General features: G+C 46.6%; 2 protein-coding genes across 4 annotated transcripts in view; one reads left to right on the top strand and one right to left on the bottom strand.

Annotated features, from left to right (window-relative positions):
• Positions 1 to 12,768, bottom strand: part of Nadsyn (NAD synthetase) — a 36,193-nt gene extending 23,425 nt beyond the window's left edge. Inside the window, exons 1-8 of one of the 3 annotated variants that reach the window (XM_084584572.1) lie at positions 12,601 to 12,768; positions 11,837 to 11,938; positions 11,686 to 11,746; positions 11,341 to 11,457; positions 9,273 to 9,326; positions 8,555 to 8,696; positions 4,415 to 4,503; positions 2,887 to 3,004 (exon numbers count right to left, since the gene is read on the bottom strand). In XM_084584572.1, coding sequence (XP_084440698.1) covers positions 2,887 to 3,004; positions 4,415 to 4,503; positions 8,555 to 8,696; positions 9,273 to 9,326; positions 11,341 to 11,457; positions 11,686 to 11,746; positions 11,837 to 11,921 — 666 coding nt within the window. In that variant the 5' untranslated portion in view covers positions 11,922 to 11,938; positions 12,601 to 12,768. Of the gene's footprint in view, positions 1 to 2,886; positions 3,005 to 4,414; positions 4,504 to 8,554; positions 8,697 to 9,272; positions 9,327 to 10,451; positions 10,703 to 11,340; positions 11,458 to 11,685; positions 11,747 to 11,836; positions 11,939 to 12,279; positions 12,486 to 12,600 lie in introns of those variants that run through there. The other 2 variants (XM_084584573.1, XM_084584574.1) reach the window with 2 other exon arrangements.
• Positions 12,769 to 12,813: 45 nt separating this feature from the next.
• On the top strand, positions 12,814 to 13,586 carry Nedd8 (Nedd8 ubiquitin like modifier). Its single transcript, XM_084584577.1, has 2 exons — positions 12,814 to 12,960; positions 13,077 to 13,586. The coding sequence occupies exon 2, from the start codon at positions 13,160 to 13,162 to the stop codon at positions 13,409 to 13,411; it is 252 nt and encodes an 83-aa protein (XP_084440703.1). The 5' UTR covers positions 12,814 to 12,960; positions 13,077 to 13,159; the 3' UTR covers positions 13,412 to 13,586.
• Positions 13,587 to 14,169: the final 583 nt, after the last annotated feature.

Below are 14,169 nucleotides of genomic sequence, written 5' to 3'. Positions count from 1 at the left end.
AACCTTAAACTTCCGTCTTTCTTCTTAACCAGAACAACAGGCGAAGCCCAGGGACTCCTCGATGGCTGGATGACACCGTCATTTAACATCTCGTCGACCTGTTGAGCAATGACTTCGCGTTCTCGCGGTGACACTCGGTAGGGGTTCTGTCGGACTGGTCGGGTGCGGTCGTCGGTTATTATGCGGTGCTTGGTCAAGGGCGTCTGTTTAACTGCGGAGGCGGATGAGAAGCAGTCTTGGAACTGAAAGAGTAGCCCGACGAGTCTTTCCTTCTGTGCCGGTGATAGAGCGGGATTCACATCAGGGTCGAAGTTGGGCGTTTGGCTGGCAGACGTGTTGGTCCCAAGAACAAAGCAGTCGTTGGCAGCTTCTGCGACACCTTCAAAATAAGCTACCGTGGTGCCTTTAGCGATGCGTTGCCGTTCGTTTCCGAAGTTCGTAATCAGCACGTGAGCTAGGCCATTAGTCAGATGAACTATACCGCGTGCAACACAGACTCCATGATGTAACAGAAGCTCTGTGTTCTGTTCGGCAACACCGGCAGCACAGGACTGGTCGTCGCACCTGACTGTGACGAGAGCAGACGAACGTGGCGGCATGGATACATCCGCGTCAACGATGCGTAAAGGTGCGTGGCGTCATTCTGAGTCAGCGGTCATTGCTGCAGGAGTCGAAAACGTTACAGTACGGCGAGGAACATTAATAATGGCTCCATGCTCACGTAAAAAGTCCATGCCGAGTATGAGGTCTTTGCAGCAGTGCGGCAGGATAACAAAAACGGCTACAAAGGCTGAATCGGCGATGGTTACTCGGGCAGTGCATCGTCCGATCGGCGTCATAAGGTGACCGCCAGCAGTACGAATTTGCGGCCCCAGCCATTCAGTTTTCACCTTGGAGAGCCGATCTGCGAAATTCTTGCTTATTATTGAAAAGTCTGCTCCGGTGTCTATCAAAGCGGTTACTGGGTGTCCGTCGACGAGAACGGAAAGGTCGGCACTAATAACGTGATCGGCTTGAGGTTGATTGGGAGTTTCGGGTTCATGGGGCGGCGGAGGCATCGTAGTCACAGCATCGGGCTGAGTCGTCACGGGAGGGTCTTCAGGACATCGATTCCGTTCGTCAGCAACCTGCCCCCCTGAGGTCGCCGCCTTCAGTTTCCCCGGTGTGGGCTTGGCGACCGGCGCCTCGGCACATGATTAAATTCAGGGCGGCCGGGTGACGAGTAGCGCACGGGGGAAGACTGTGTACTGTCGCTCGAAGAGGTTGCCCGGGTTGCCGGATATTCTTCGATTTCTGGAGGGCGTTCGCCGACCCGGGGACGCGGGGAATCACGAGCAAAACCCCGAAGACCGAGTTCTCGGTATGGACAACGACGGTACAAGTGGCCGGGTTCTCCGCAGTGGTAGCACAGCGGCCGTTGGCGAGGAGTGCGCCAGACGTCTGCCTTCCGAACCGGTTGCTGCATGACGGGGCTCTGCTGGGATGGCGGCTGGTAGGGAGGCTGGTAGGATAGTGGCTGAGGAGCGGACGGCTGCATGACGAGGCTCTGCTGGGTTGGCGGCTGGTAGGAAGGTTGGTAGAACGGTGACTGCAGAGTGGGCGGCGGCTGTGCTTCGAAACGAAGCTGTTGCGCAGGAGGCACTGCAGGCCGACGAACAGCCGCTGCGTAGTTCATAGAACGTGGCTTCAACAGTGACTCAGGCGGTGAAAATGTCTGACGAATTTCTTCACGCACGGCTTCGGTAACAGCCGCGGCAGTCGGGTTAGGCGATCCAAGATTGAATTTGAGGAGCTCCTCGCGAACTACCTCGCGGATCAGCTCACGCAGAGAGTGAGCTTCAGTGGACCCGTTCAATGTGGCCACACTGCTGAAAGGTTGACCACAGGTAGACTCCGTGCGCCGGTATCGTTGCTGCAGGGCTCGCTCAATGAGGGTAGCTTCATTGATGAAGTCCGCGACGGTTTGGGGTGGATTGCGAACCAGACCAGCGAAGAGGGGTTCTTTTACGCCCTGCATCAGGTGGCGCAACTTCGCTGATTCTGCCATGTCGGGATCAGCCCGTCGGCAGAGCCGGGTCACGTCCTCAGCGAATATGGCCACGCTCTCATTAGGTAATTGCACACGAGCGTCTAGGAGGCGGCGTGCGCAATCACGGCGGTCATGGCTGGCAAAAGTGTCCCGCAGCTGCTGGCGAAAGGAATCCCAGCTTTGAAGACTGGCTTCCCTATTCTCATACCACGTTTTTGCGCAGTCTTCAAGGGCGAAATAAACATTGCGCAGCTTCTGAGCTGGGCTCCACTGATTGAATTGCGCCACTCGCTCAAACTGGTCGATCCAGTCGTCGACATCTTCCGCAGTAGCGCCATGGAAACTGGGGGGCGTACGAGGCTGCTGAAGCAGCAACTGATGCTGACTTGCCTGTGCCATTACGGAAGTCTCGAACTGCTGGTCAGCTGGCGTCGGTTCAGGTAGAGGAGCGAATTCCGGCGCCAGACCTCAGAGGCGACGGCTGCAGCGATGAACGGGTGTCGACACGAGGGGAAGCCGGTTGGGACTCGATGAGAGGCTGCGAGAGGCCCGAGACATGTAATTCAAGGCCTCACCTCTACCAGTGTCACGTAGCCGTTCAGGCCCGTAACCAGAGGGTTGGTTTTAATAGGGGGTTGACCTAGTAAGCACAGAAGAGCAGGTCCAGAGAGCACAGAGAGACAGCAGCAGACTTCAGCTTCTTCTCGAACGCCACGTGGCCACTTCTTCGAGTCCGCGCACGAGACTCTCGATGAGCAGCCGCCTAGCGGCTGCTGTTGCACACGCTACAATATGTACATCATTAGAGAGGCTGTGATATATAGAGAAACAAGTACATTGAGAGTCAGCAGGCATACCTTTGCAGTAGCTGACTTGATTCGATCGCAAACAACATAGTTCTTCCGCAGCTCGTGATATGATCCACTGCCGTTGACTACGATCTCAGCCCCGTCCAGCGACGCCATTATGTGGGAGCTGACAAAAAAATAAAAAGCAGAAAATCTACTGCAATTCCTTGGTTTACACACCTATATACATCAACACTGAACTAGTATAAGAAATACTTCTGCCACATCTTCAGGAGCCCAAACAGAACTCCACCGATTTGAGAAACTCGAGTGAATGCGCAAGAGTTTGTATTCTCATCACAGGCACTTTCTACATGCCTGTGCTCTAAGTAGTTTCAAAACTTCCCTGCTCACTGAAAAGAAAAAGAAAAAATAATTATTTTCAAACGTAAAGACCATTTCAGCCTTAGCCAAAATGTGTTCATGGCCTGTATATTTTCTGTCACAATTAGTATGGTATATATTAGAAGCAAATTTACCATACAAAATTTTTTAAATTATGGTTGTACGATGCAACTTTGCCGAGAGTTAATGCCACAGCTGTCTGCTGCAGCCGCAGTCACTTGCCCTAGTGTGAAAACTATGGCTAAACTAAACCTGAAGACTCTTGTAATGACCTGCTGACCAAACAAAATTAGGTGCTTATAACTTACTAGCAAGCCCCTCATAGTTCTCATGTTTTTCCAAGACTGTGTTATGTGAAGCAATTGTTTAAGATGAATATTTCCAATATAATGACCATGCTTGCTGTTGTGTAAGAAGTTGTGGATCCTTTTTCAGCATTGTTCATCAGTGCACCTGATACAACAGTGCAACTTGGAAAAAAACATGTATGGGTAGCAGGAAGACAGCTCAATGCTAGCGAAAAATACGAAAGGACCGACACAAAGCGATCAAAGTGCTCAATTTCACGAAGGCAACAAAAAAAGGCAGATGCTTAAAAAAGCATATTGTCCAGATTCCGAATATTGCCTGTGCATAGCAGCTAGTCAGCATGCATTTTCGTCGCAGTCTGCATTGAAGTGATCCTGAATGCATTTTTACACAACTTGCCGAATTAATAAATATGCCTCATAAAATGGTGGAACTTACATGTAGCTTTTTTTTTTTTGCTGAAAAACTGCTGTTTGCCACAGGGTGTGGTGACTTAAGGACCAGAACAATACTGTGACAACTTGCATTAATCTCTGTTTATTAATTCAAAATTTATGAGCAATTAACATAGGTACAACACTATTGCATAAATTACCACCAAATGCTCTTTTTAACCCCATGTATGGAGCAGCTTTTTATGGGCCACTAAATAAACATTATGACATAACATGATTTAACACAACAATACATTTCCGTTGGGGTACGGGCAAGCAAGCGCCATGTGTATTTATGGAAAGTGTACAGCGACATGATAGAGCTTTCACTGTAAGTTCTTTTCCTTGGGGGAGGGCAAGACGTATTCCAAGGTTTTCCTAAACACTAGATATGCGAGCCTAGTTTAATAGAGTTCACACCGGTGTCCAAATTCCAGAGGATCCTTTACCTCAAAGGATTCCAGAGCTCTTCACAAATCTCAAACCCGATGCACGTGTCCTTGGTTGAGATGACAGCATCTCCAATTGGAACCACTTTCTGGAAAATGTCGAATCAAACACTTTCACGTCGAAAGGCGTAAAAAATCCTGTCCCCCTGTGCCATGTCCAGAAGTATCAGAGACTCTTGTAATGATAAGCATTAAATGCTCTTTCAAGTGCATCTCTTTGGCTAAATGTATATTGTCTACTATTATCTCACTATTATGGCAACCCACTCCAGTATTTCCTGCCAAGAAAACCCTATGGCCAGTCACAATACTATTATCGATATGGCGCCGGAAAATGAGCCCCCCAGGTTGGAAGGCGTCCCACATGTTACTGGGGATGAACAAAGGGCGATTCCTAGTAGCTCCAGGACGAATGAAGTGGCTGGGCTAAAGCCAAAAGGACGCTCAGTTGTGGATGTGTCGGGAAGCGACCGGAAAGTCCGATGTTGCAAGGAGATATATCACATAGCAACATGGAATGTAAGATCTATGACGCAAGGTAAACTGGATATCGTCAAGCGAGAAATGGACAGATTGAACATTGATATCTTGGGTATCAGCGAGCTCAAGTGGACCAGAATGGGAGAATTTAACTCCGGCGACCATTATGTCTTTTATTGTGGGCACGAATCCAAGAGAAGGAATGGGGTCGCTCTCATAGTAAACAGAAGAATGGGCAAAGCAGTGCTAGGGTACAACCCCAAAAACGACCGAATGATTTCACTTCGGATCCAAGGTCACCCTTTCAACATAACAGTTATCCAAGTCTATGCACCGACCACTGCTGCTGAAGAAGCTGACGTTGAGAGATTTTATGCGGACCTACAATGCCTTTTAGACCGCACCCCATCATCAGACGTCGTTTTTCTCATAGGAGACTGGAATGCTAAGGTCGGGAGTGAAGAAATATCCGGAATTACAGGCAACTTCGGTCTTGGTGAGCCAAATGAAGCTGGGCAGAGGCTAGTAGAGTTCTGTCAAGAAAACAACCTGACCATAGCGAATACTCATTTTCAACAGCACAAGAGGCGCCTGTACACATGGATTTCACCGGACGGTCTGTACAGGAATCAGATCGATTATATTATTTGCCGACAGAGATGGAGAAGCGCTATACAAGCAGTAAAAACAAGGCCTGGGGCCGATTGTGGCACCGATCATCAGCTTCTTGTTGCCAAAATTAAGCTTCGATTGAGGAAAACGCAGAAAACTAGAAGGCCTTTCAGGTATGATCTGGATCAGATTCCATTAGAATATGCTGTGGAAGTGAGCAATCGATTTCAAGAATTAGATCTAGAAGACAAAGAGCCCGAAGAGATGTGGACTGATGTTCGTGATATAATACAAGAAGTTGCTACTAAGGTAGTTCCAAAGCAAAAGAAATGTAAAAAAGCAAACTGGTTATCTGAAGAGGCTTTGCAAATAGCTGAGGAAAGGAGGATGGCAAAAGGTATGGGGGAAAGAGAAAGATACAAGGTTCTCAATGCGGATTTTCAGAAAATAGCAAGGAGAGATAAGAATGCCTTCTTGAACATACAGTGTCAAGCAGTTGAGGACAACAGCCAATTAAGGAACACAAGAGCTCTGTATAAGACAATCAAAGATATCAAAGGAAGCTTCTGTGCTAAGCTGGGCGTGATAAAGGACAAACGAGGCAAGGACTTCACTGAAGCCTCAGAGATAAAGAAGAGGTGGCAGGAATACACAGAAGAACTGTACAAGAAGGACCCGAATGTGCAAACCCAACATAGGACGGTTGTGATTACTGATCTCGAGCCGGGCATCCTGAAGAGTGAAGTTGAATGGGCCTTAGCCAGCCTTGCTAAGAACAAAGCTAGCGGAATTGATGGTATTCCAGCTGAGTTGCTTCAAAACCTCAACCACGACGCTGTTAACACACTGCATACATTATGTCAAAAGATTTGGACAACCCTGCAGTGGCCACAGGATTGGAGGAGGTCAGTTTACATCCCCATTCCAAAGAAAGGCAGTGCCAAAGATTGTTCCAACTACCGCACGATCGCGCTTATTTCGCATGCTAGCAAGGTGATGTTAAAAATCCTGCAAGGTAGGCTGCAGCAGTATGTGGATCGGGAGCTTCCGGACGTGCAAGCTGGGTTTCGCAAGGGCAGAGGAACTAGAGACCAAATTGCCAACCTTCGCTGGATCATGGAAAAAGCAAGAGAGTTCCAGAAACCCATTTACTTCTGCTTTATTGATTATGCGAAAGCGTTTGACTGCGTAGATCACAGCAGATTGTGGCAAGCTCTCCAAGAGATGGGAGTTCCAATTCACCTCATCTGTCTCCTCAGGAACCTTTATGGAGGGCAAGAGGCCACAGTCAGAACTGGGCATGGTCTTACTGATTGGTTTCCGATTGAGAAAGGGGTGAGGCAAGGCTGCATACTGTCGCCCTGCCTATTTAACCTATATGCAGAGTGCATCATGAGGAAGGCCGGTCTGGACGAGTCTTCAGCTGGAGTGAAGATCGCTGGAAAACGCATCAACAACCTTAGATATGCGGATGATACCACTTTAATGGCAGAAAGTGAAGTGGATCTCAAGAGACTTCTGATGCGCGTACAAGAAGAGAGTGAGAAGTTTGGGCTTAAACTGAACATTAAAAAGACGAAGATCATGGCGTCTTGCCCTATCAAGTCCTGGAGCATCAATGGACAAGAAGTGGAAGCTGTGACAGATTTTCTGTTCTTGGGCGCCAAGATTACTTCGGAAGGAGACTGCAGCCATGAAATTAGGAGACGCCTGCTTCTGGGAAAGAGAGCAATGGTTAGCCTTGACCGCCTAGTAAAGAGCAGAGACATTAGTCTGCCAACCAAGATCCGTATAACCCGTGCTATGGTCTTTCCAGTTGTGATGTATGGATGCGAGAGTTGGACTGTGGAAAAGGCTGACCGCCGAAGAATTGACGCGTTTGAATTGTGGTGCTGGCAAAAAGAGTTCCTTGGACTGCCAGAAGATCTAATCAGTCGATATTGTCGACCATAAACCCTGACTGCTCATTGGAGGGTCAAATTCTAAAGTTAAAGCTCAGCTACTTTGGTCATCTGATGAGAAGAGAGGAGTCGCTGGAGAAAGATTTGATGTTGGGAAAGGTTGAGGGTCGCCGGAGAAGGGGTAGGCAGCGAACGCGATGGTTAGATGGCATTCTCGAGGCATTGCAGATGAAGCTATGTGATGTTAAGAAGATAGTGAGAGACCGGAAAGCGTGGCGTGACATGGTCCATAGGGTCAAGAAGAGTCGGACACGACTGAACGCCTGAACTGAACTGATCTCACTACTACCAGGGGTGTAATTTTCGATCCCACATGTTTGCCCAAAGTATACTGTTTGTAGTCTAGCACTGCGTACCCCCTTGTTCTTATCGAGAAGATACAAGACCAGCATTAATCGCACTGCTACATATACATACTAGTAAGTAATCCCAATTTGGTGGATGTTAATGAGTAATTACTCGCTTATTACAAATATACTCTACCCTGGCGAATTCCCCTAAATATTTGACCAAGAACAGTAGTTGCTGTAAATGAAATCTCATAGAACAAGTCACTTTCAAATAAAATTACAAGGGTTCAACGCTGCTGAACCAAATATTGAGCGAAAGCATAAGCTGCGGGTCACTGAGCGTTATTCTTCTCTTTTTCTTCTTCCCCAGCCCACATATAAAGCCCCGCTTTAACCAAGCCGTATGAATGTGCCTTAGTGGCCTATAGGGGTAATGTGAATGCCAGGGTCTTAGCAGGCTGATTCTGACATAACCGTCCCATTTGAAACGAGAGACCCAAGTTGGCAGCTCCTGCCAGCCCACATATAAAGCCCCGCTTTAATCACGCCGTATGAATGTGCCTGACGTCCCATATCACATGAGCACCAGCTGCGCCTCTAGCACGTCACGCTGACCGCTTTTGTTTCACATGGAGTGTGACGTCACACGCTGTGCTGTGGCTGCAACCGCGCTACGCTGACCGCTTGAGTTGGTTGCCCAGCTCTCACCCTAGTGCCACGTGAGTGCGGCCGCGCCACGCTGAAGGCTCGAGACCTAGAGTAGCATTGCTTTCACAAAACAAACTAAAAAACTGCACCTGGTCAGTTATTTCGGAGATCATGCGAGGCAGAAAGAATTCCTCAACTCGCTGTGGCTTCTGCCACGGTGTGAACCACCGGGATTCGCGGTAGTTTCCATCGTCGCACATCATGAGCTTGGGACGAATGAGCAGAATTTTCCTGAAAAATTCAAAGAAAGCACGAAACTGGTATTAAAATGTCCATGTAATGAAATAATCCAAGTGTACAGCTGTGCTCCTAGGCACTCAAAACAGGTAAAAGCCTGGCAGTTTTTACTATTATTAATTCGAGTAAAAAGCAATCACTGATAGTTAAAGGTCATTTACAGAGAAGCAAGAACAAGGAGTGTGCATCATAACGCGAATGAAACGATGTCTCCAAGAAATGGCACAGAGAAGCAAACATAATGTTACAAGTTTACTGTGAGATAAACATCATTACGAAAAGACAAAGTAATGGTAAGGAAGATAAATTTATATGCCCACTAAATTCCCACAGAGTACACTAGAAAGCAATTACCCAGTTAAAATAGCTATTCCCAAAATAAATATTTGGGAAGAAAAGCCATCCCTTTTATAATAACTAGTTTAGTTTTCATGGGTCAGATGGTTTAAATGCTTGCTGAAGAAGTGTAAAGACAGGACATGAAGACTGAAGGGTATTGTAAATGGGAAACAGATTTTCATAGTAAATTTGGATACAAAGAACAACAATGTGTTATTCAAGAAAACTCACTTATTTAGGAATATCACTCTGCAGTTGTATGTGACATTTCTGTGCATAACAGGCCTGAAAGACAAAGGATAGAAGAAGGCAGATTAAATAATTTTTTTTTAAAGATGAAATATAAAATCCTTTGAGACAGTAGTTTAGAGTCCACAATATGCAACAAAACTTGTGGATCTGTTCTGCACAAATCTTGCGGGTAACATCAACAGCACCCACTTTCTTCTCGACGCGCACATACACAAGGCCACGTATACATAGACCCCATACATTTTTGTGCAAATGAGAGGACTGGATGCACATGCTATATGCAAGTGAAGCTCAAAGAACAAGACGACAAAGAAGGAAGGCACAACCTCAACACAACAAAGGGGCTTCCACGGGTGACCGGTGGAGATATACCACTGCTCTAGCTGAAGTTATTTTTTCTCTTCAACAGGAAATATCTCATTTTGATAGAAACATAAAGCAAGCACCATTTTCATTACCCTTCACCCCAGTTAGCTGCCAAATCCAGTAGCGCAATATTTAAGTGTCATAAAACAATGACATGCAAAACACAGGTGTATAGTAAAATCAAACAGGACAAGTGGCGCTTACCGGCACCATGTAAGCTAGTAACAGAACTCATCAATAATTTACGGAAAGCTTTCCCACCCACAGTGCAAAAGCAACATCACGACAACACACAAATTTTGTTCCAGATAAATTCAGACCACAAGGCCCGTTTCTATGCACCGAAATCTCAGACAATAGGCATTCTCGCGATTACCATCCACAAGAACGCAGCACCATCAGCAGCAGCTGAAGTACAATTTTGCAAGTTTGGCCTTGTATTTCTTCCATTAATTTACTTGTTCCCTTAATTATCTCCAAAAACTCCATCTCTTTTAGTCAGGCATTACTTAGCCCATGAAGCTCGAAGTAAAGGTAATACATTATCCTTTCCAAGCCCATTGCCCATGCAATTTTCCCTATATTATGTGAATGTAAAAACTTGAACAAGCTTGGACAGTGTCTAAGCCTTTAGAATGGTGAAAGTGCTCACACATAATGCATGGGTACATGCAATGAATCAAGTGCAAAGTTCAAAACTCTTTTGTTGCCCACTGATGCAGCCTTGTACAGATAAAAAGTCTCGTTTTGCTGCTATGGTTAGTACTTGCAGCAGGTGACTTTTCCACTTACCTTCAGCATTCCAAGCAGCTGGTAGCAATCTCTTGAATATCTGATATGCCCTTGTGAGCATGAATAAAAACCACTGAGGTTCGCACAGTCTATATTTTATACAACACCCTGGATAGTGAAATGTCAAAGCGGAGTACAACATAAAAATGCCACCAGTGGCAGTTGATAAACACTCAAGCAGGTGAACAAAGTATAGGAGCAGAACACTGTTACTCAATGACAATACCACTCAAGGAAGTAGTTAAGGCCCTAACTACTCCTTCACTAGTACATAGTACATATGACTCTGCTTTTGTTTAGCATTTATTGCAATTCTTTTTACATTGTACAGGTGTGAGCAACATAAATAGATTAGAGTGCAATTTTTTCTTTTTTAAATCGAAGCCACTCAACTTTAAATCCTTTTTCGCTTCTTATATTAGGAAAACCCTGTTACAGTTGCAATCCGGTACGCCCCCAGTGTTTGATAAAGACAGATATGCACAGCCCGTCCTTACCAGCATGCACTCATGCGTTCTCTTTGAGAGCGCTTGCACCTGTACATCGTGAAACCGAAGGACTATAAACCTGAGACAAAAGGCACAGCAGAGACATGACAAGATACGAAAAAAGTAGTTGCGGCCTTAACCACTACTACTTTCCCATATTCTCTTTTTGTGTGTTACTTCAGTTGGTTCATGTGTTCTGCTGTTGTTTCTTGCTCTTCAGCTAACAACTCAATTATTTTAATGCACTTCGCAACTGGTTCTACAATATAATTGACCTGTGTTACTCAAATTTATGAAAAACATCACCTGGTATGTGTACTTTGCTAAAGAGCTCGGCAAAGGTTGAATGCGAGCAGGAGAAAGGGAAATGTAAAACAAACGGCAGAGGCCGGATTACTTACATGCCCACGTCGACCATAATGCCTTCACATGTTGGGTCGCGAAGTAGAGCTGCCAGAACTTCCCACGAATGGAGGAGAGTGTCACTTTCATAGAAGTGGTCGGCACATCCGTAACCTCTGAAATCAGTAACACCCGAAGATGAAAAATGTCCTCTTAAAGAACTCTCATCGTAACGTCCCAGCTAAGTTTTCAGCACAACAGTGATGCCTGCAGCTCAAGTATACATATCAATACTGATATACACTTAGTTTTATGACTGCATACAGAATCTGCACATTTGACAGCCGTACTGTACAGTAATGAACCTATGGCTTCCAACATGCTCCAGGATGATTACCACTCACGTTACTTCCAGTTCAGGCCCTGATCTAAATGACGCTCTCTTTGCCTTGGCTTCTTTGATACCTGGAATGTAATATGCATAAATTTCCAGCTTAGCCACACAAGTGACCCGCGTTTGGCAGATGAAGCATAATGATATGAAAATATGCTCACTCTTAAGTATGCGTTTGTAATTTCCGTCAAAATCCAGCGCCCACTGGTTTAACGTGCATACAGCGAGCGTCACCTTTCTTCCCATGTTTCTGTCTCTTTTATCTGCAACAGTATCACGCACAATAAAATGCGAAGGTCAGTTCACGGGTGCGGCAGCGAGCTTCACGCATATATGTAATATGAAGCAATCAGAAACCAACAGAGTTTGCCTCTACGACCAGAAAGCAAACAGAGCAAGCAGTAGAATACACGACACTTCTGCGGGTTACACAAATTTGTTTAACAGCAAAGCTCGAGTTTACGAAAGTTCTTATTGCACAGAACAACCTGTTGCTCAAGTCACATACGAACGGCAAAACGGTTGACACTGAGTCAGCTCCAACACAAGGCTGTGCCGCATTGGTTTCGAGAAACCTTGACACGGCCTTCAACGTAGTGCATACCTCACGGGCAAGTATGAGCGGTGTTCGCGGAATGCCGCGAAACTGACCGTTCACGATCGAATTGCAACGGCGCCGAATTCGCACGCAAATGACATCAAAACAGCAGCGGGATCGACAGCTGAGACGCACGTACGCCGCGCCAGTTGTTCAAATAACAGTACAGCACGCCTAAGCGCCCTCCTTTCTTACGAACAAAACGAAAACAGCTGCTGCCGACGCGCCGAGGCGCCGTGAGAGCGGCACAAGCAAGCACGCCGCTGAAGTGGCTGAAGCAGGACGAATTCGGCACAAAACGGAGCCTCGCCAGCGCCTCACACTTACCAGACGCCTAAGGAGGAGCCTGATCAACCTTGCAAAAGCTGCGGAGCCGGTGTTACGCACCGGGAAAGTTTACAAAGTTTACTTTCGGGCGTACGTAAAGTAGCGCAACGCGGTAGCTGCGGCGGCGCGAGAACGGCACACCTCCATTAAAAGCATGTTCACGTCGCACGTCGCTTCCCACAGAAGGCACCACCAGTCAGTCAATATAACAGCAGCATCATCATCATTATTGTCGAATTGTCTTTGCTCGATACAGCCACAGCGGCCACAACAACACCGGCATCATTATTCTTTTCGGCCCTTGTTTTGGCGTTTGCTGGGTCCCGAAGCGTCCGTAAAGTCGGCAGGCGTGAAAGAAGGGTAGGTGTGGCCTTCCTTTTGAATTGTATAAGCCTTCTGGCATATTCCTCTTACATTGAGCTAAGTGTAATGCTGCTACAAGCGCAAGCTAATCGCTCCCTTCATTGACTTGTCAGGTCCGTTGGGACGTCGTCGGCCGTGTGTGGTTCGTTGATCTTGGCTACCTCTCGGTTGCAGCCCTGCGCCGTCTGAAACCACGATGCTCATCAAGGTGAAGACCCTCACCGGCAAAGAGATAGAAATTGACATTGAGCCTACAGATAAGGTTGAGCGAATCAAAGAAAGAGTGGAAGAAAAAGAGGGCATTCCACCCGCCCAGCAGCGCCTCATTTTCAGCGGCAAACAAATGAACGACGACAAGACAGCGGCGGACTATAAAGTCACCGGCGGCTCCGTGCTGCATTTAGTTCTGGCGTTGCGTGGCGGGGAGTGGTGTGCGTGTTACCAGTAGGAGTGCCAAAGTTTCGGACTTTGTGACGCACTTGTGTGCTACTGAGAAATGCCCTGACGTGTGTGATGCTGAAGAATGTCCGGCTTGAATAATTGGATTCCGAAAAAATTGTTCCTTTGAAACCTCAAATGTAAACTGGCTTATGGAAGAATATATTGACTTCCAAAACACATTACACACGGTGCCCTGGCTCAACCATTGCTGCTTTGAAATGGAAAAGTATCAGTATGCCTGTCAAACGGCGAGACTGGGTAGGCCTGCCACGTAGATGAGATTTGGGAAGCAATATTGGGAATGGCTTGCAGTAGGTTGCTGAAAGGTTTACAAGAATACAGTATATGCCATCATATGTCCACTCGCATTGTTTTGCATGAAACAAAAACCTGTGCACCATGTGGTTTTAGTGCACCTAAAGAATCCTAGGGGGTAAAAAATTTTTGGACCCCGCCATTATGGCACCCCCCATAGCCTGCTGTCACACGGGCACGGCTGAACTTCTTTTAACTCCCTTCAACCAAGGTAGTCTTTATGGAGATACGCACCGTGTCACACGGCAGTCCTTTAGGAAAGGAAGTTTAAGGAAGTTCCTAGCGTAAGGAGTACCAATCATCTCCCTCGAGCAGGTAAAGGGTGTACTCTGGTTCCCCGTGAGCTTTAGTGCAGGTTTTAAAAGCAGCACTTATGTGTTAATTTTGCATTTGTAACTAATTTTAATACTGTAGCACAACGTAGAGCATGGAAAAAAGGAAATGCGCTAA

The sequence above is a fragment of the Amblyomma maculatum genome, chromosome 11 (genome assembly GCF_055883805.1).
Source record: "Amblyomma maculatum isolate TAMU_Amacu chromosome 11, ASM5588380v1, whole genome shotgun sequence".
Lineage (NCBI taxonomy): Eukaryota > Metazoa > Arthropoda > Arachnida > Ixodida > Ixodidae > Amblyomma > Amblyomma maculatum.
The sequence above is the reverse complement of the archived record's forward strand: the minus strand, read 5'-3'. Positions and strand labels throughout refer to the sequence as shown.

Excerpts from the sequence above, each read along its gene's own strand:
- Nedd8 (XM_084584577.1), top strand. The coding sequence starts at position 13,160 with ATGCTCATCAAGGTGAAGACCCTCACCGGCAAAGAGATAGAAATTGAC.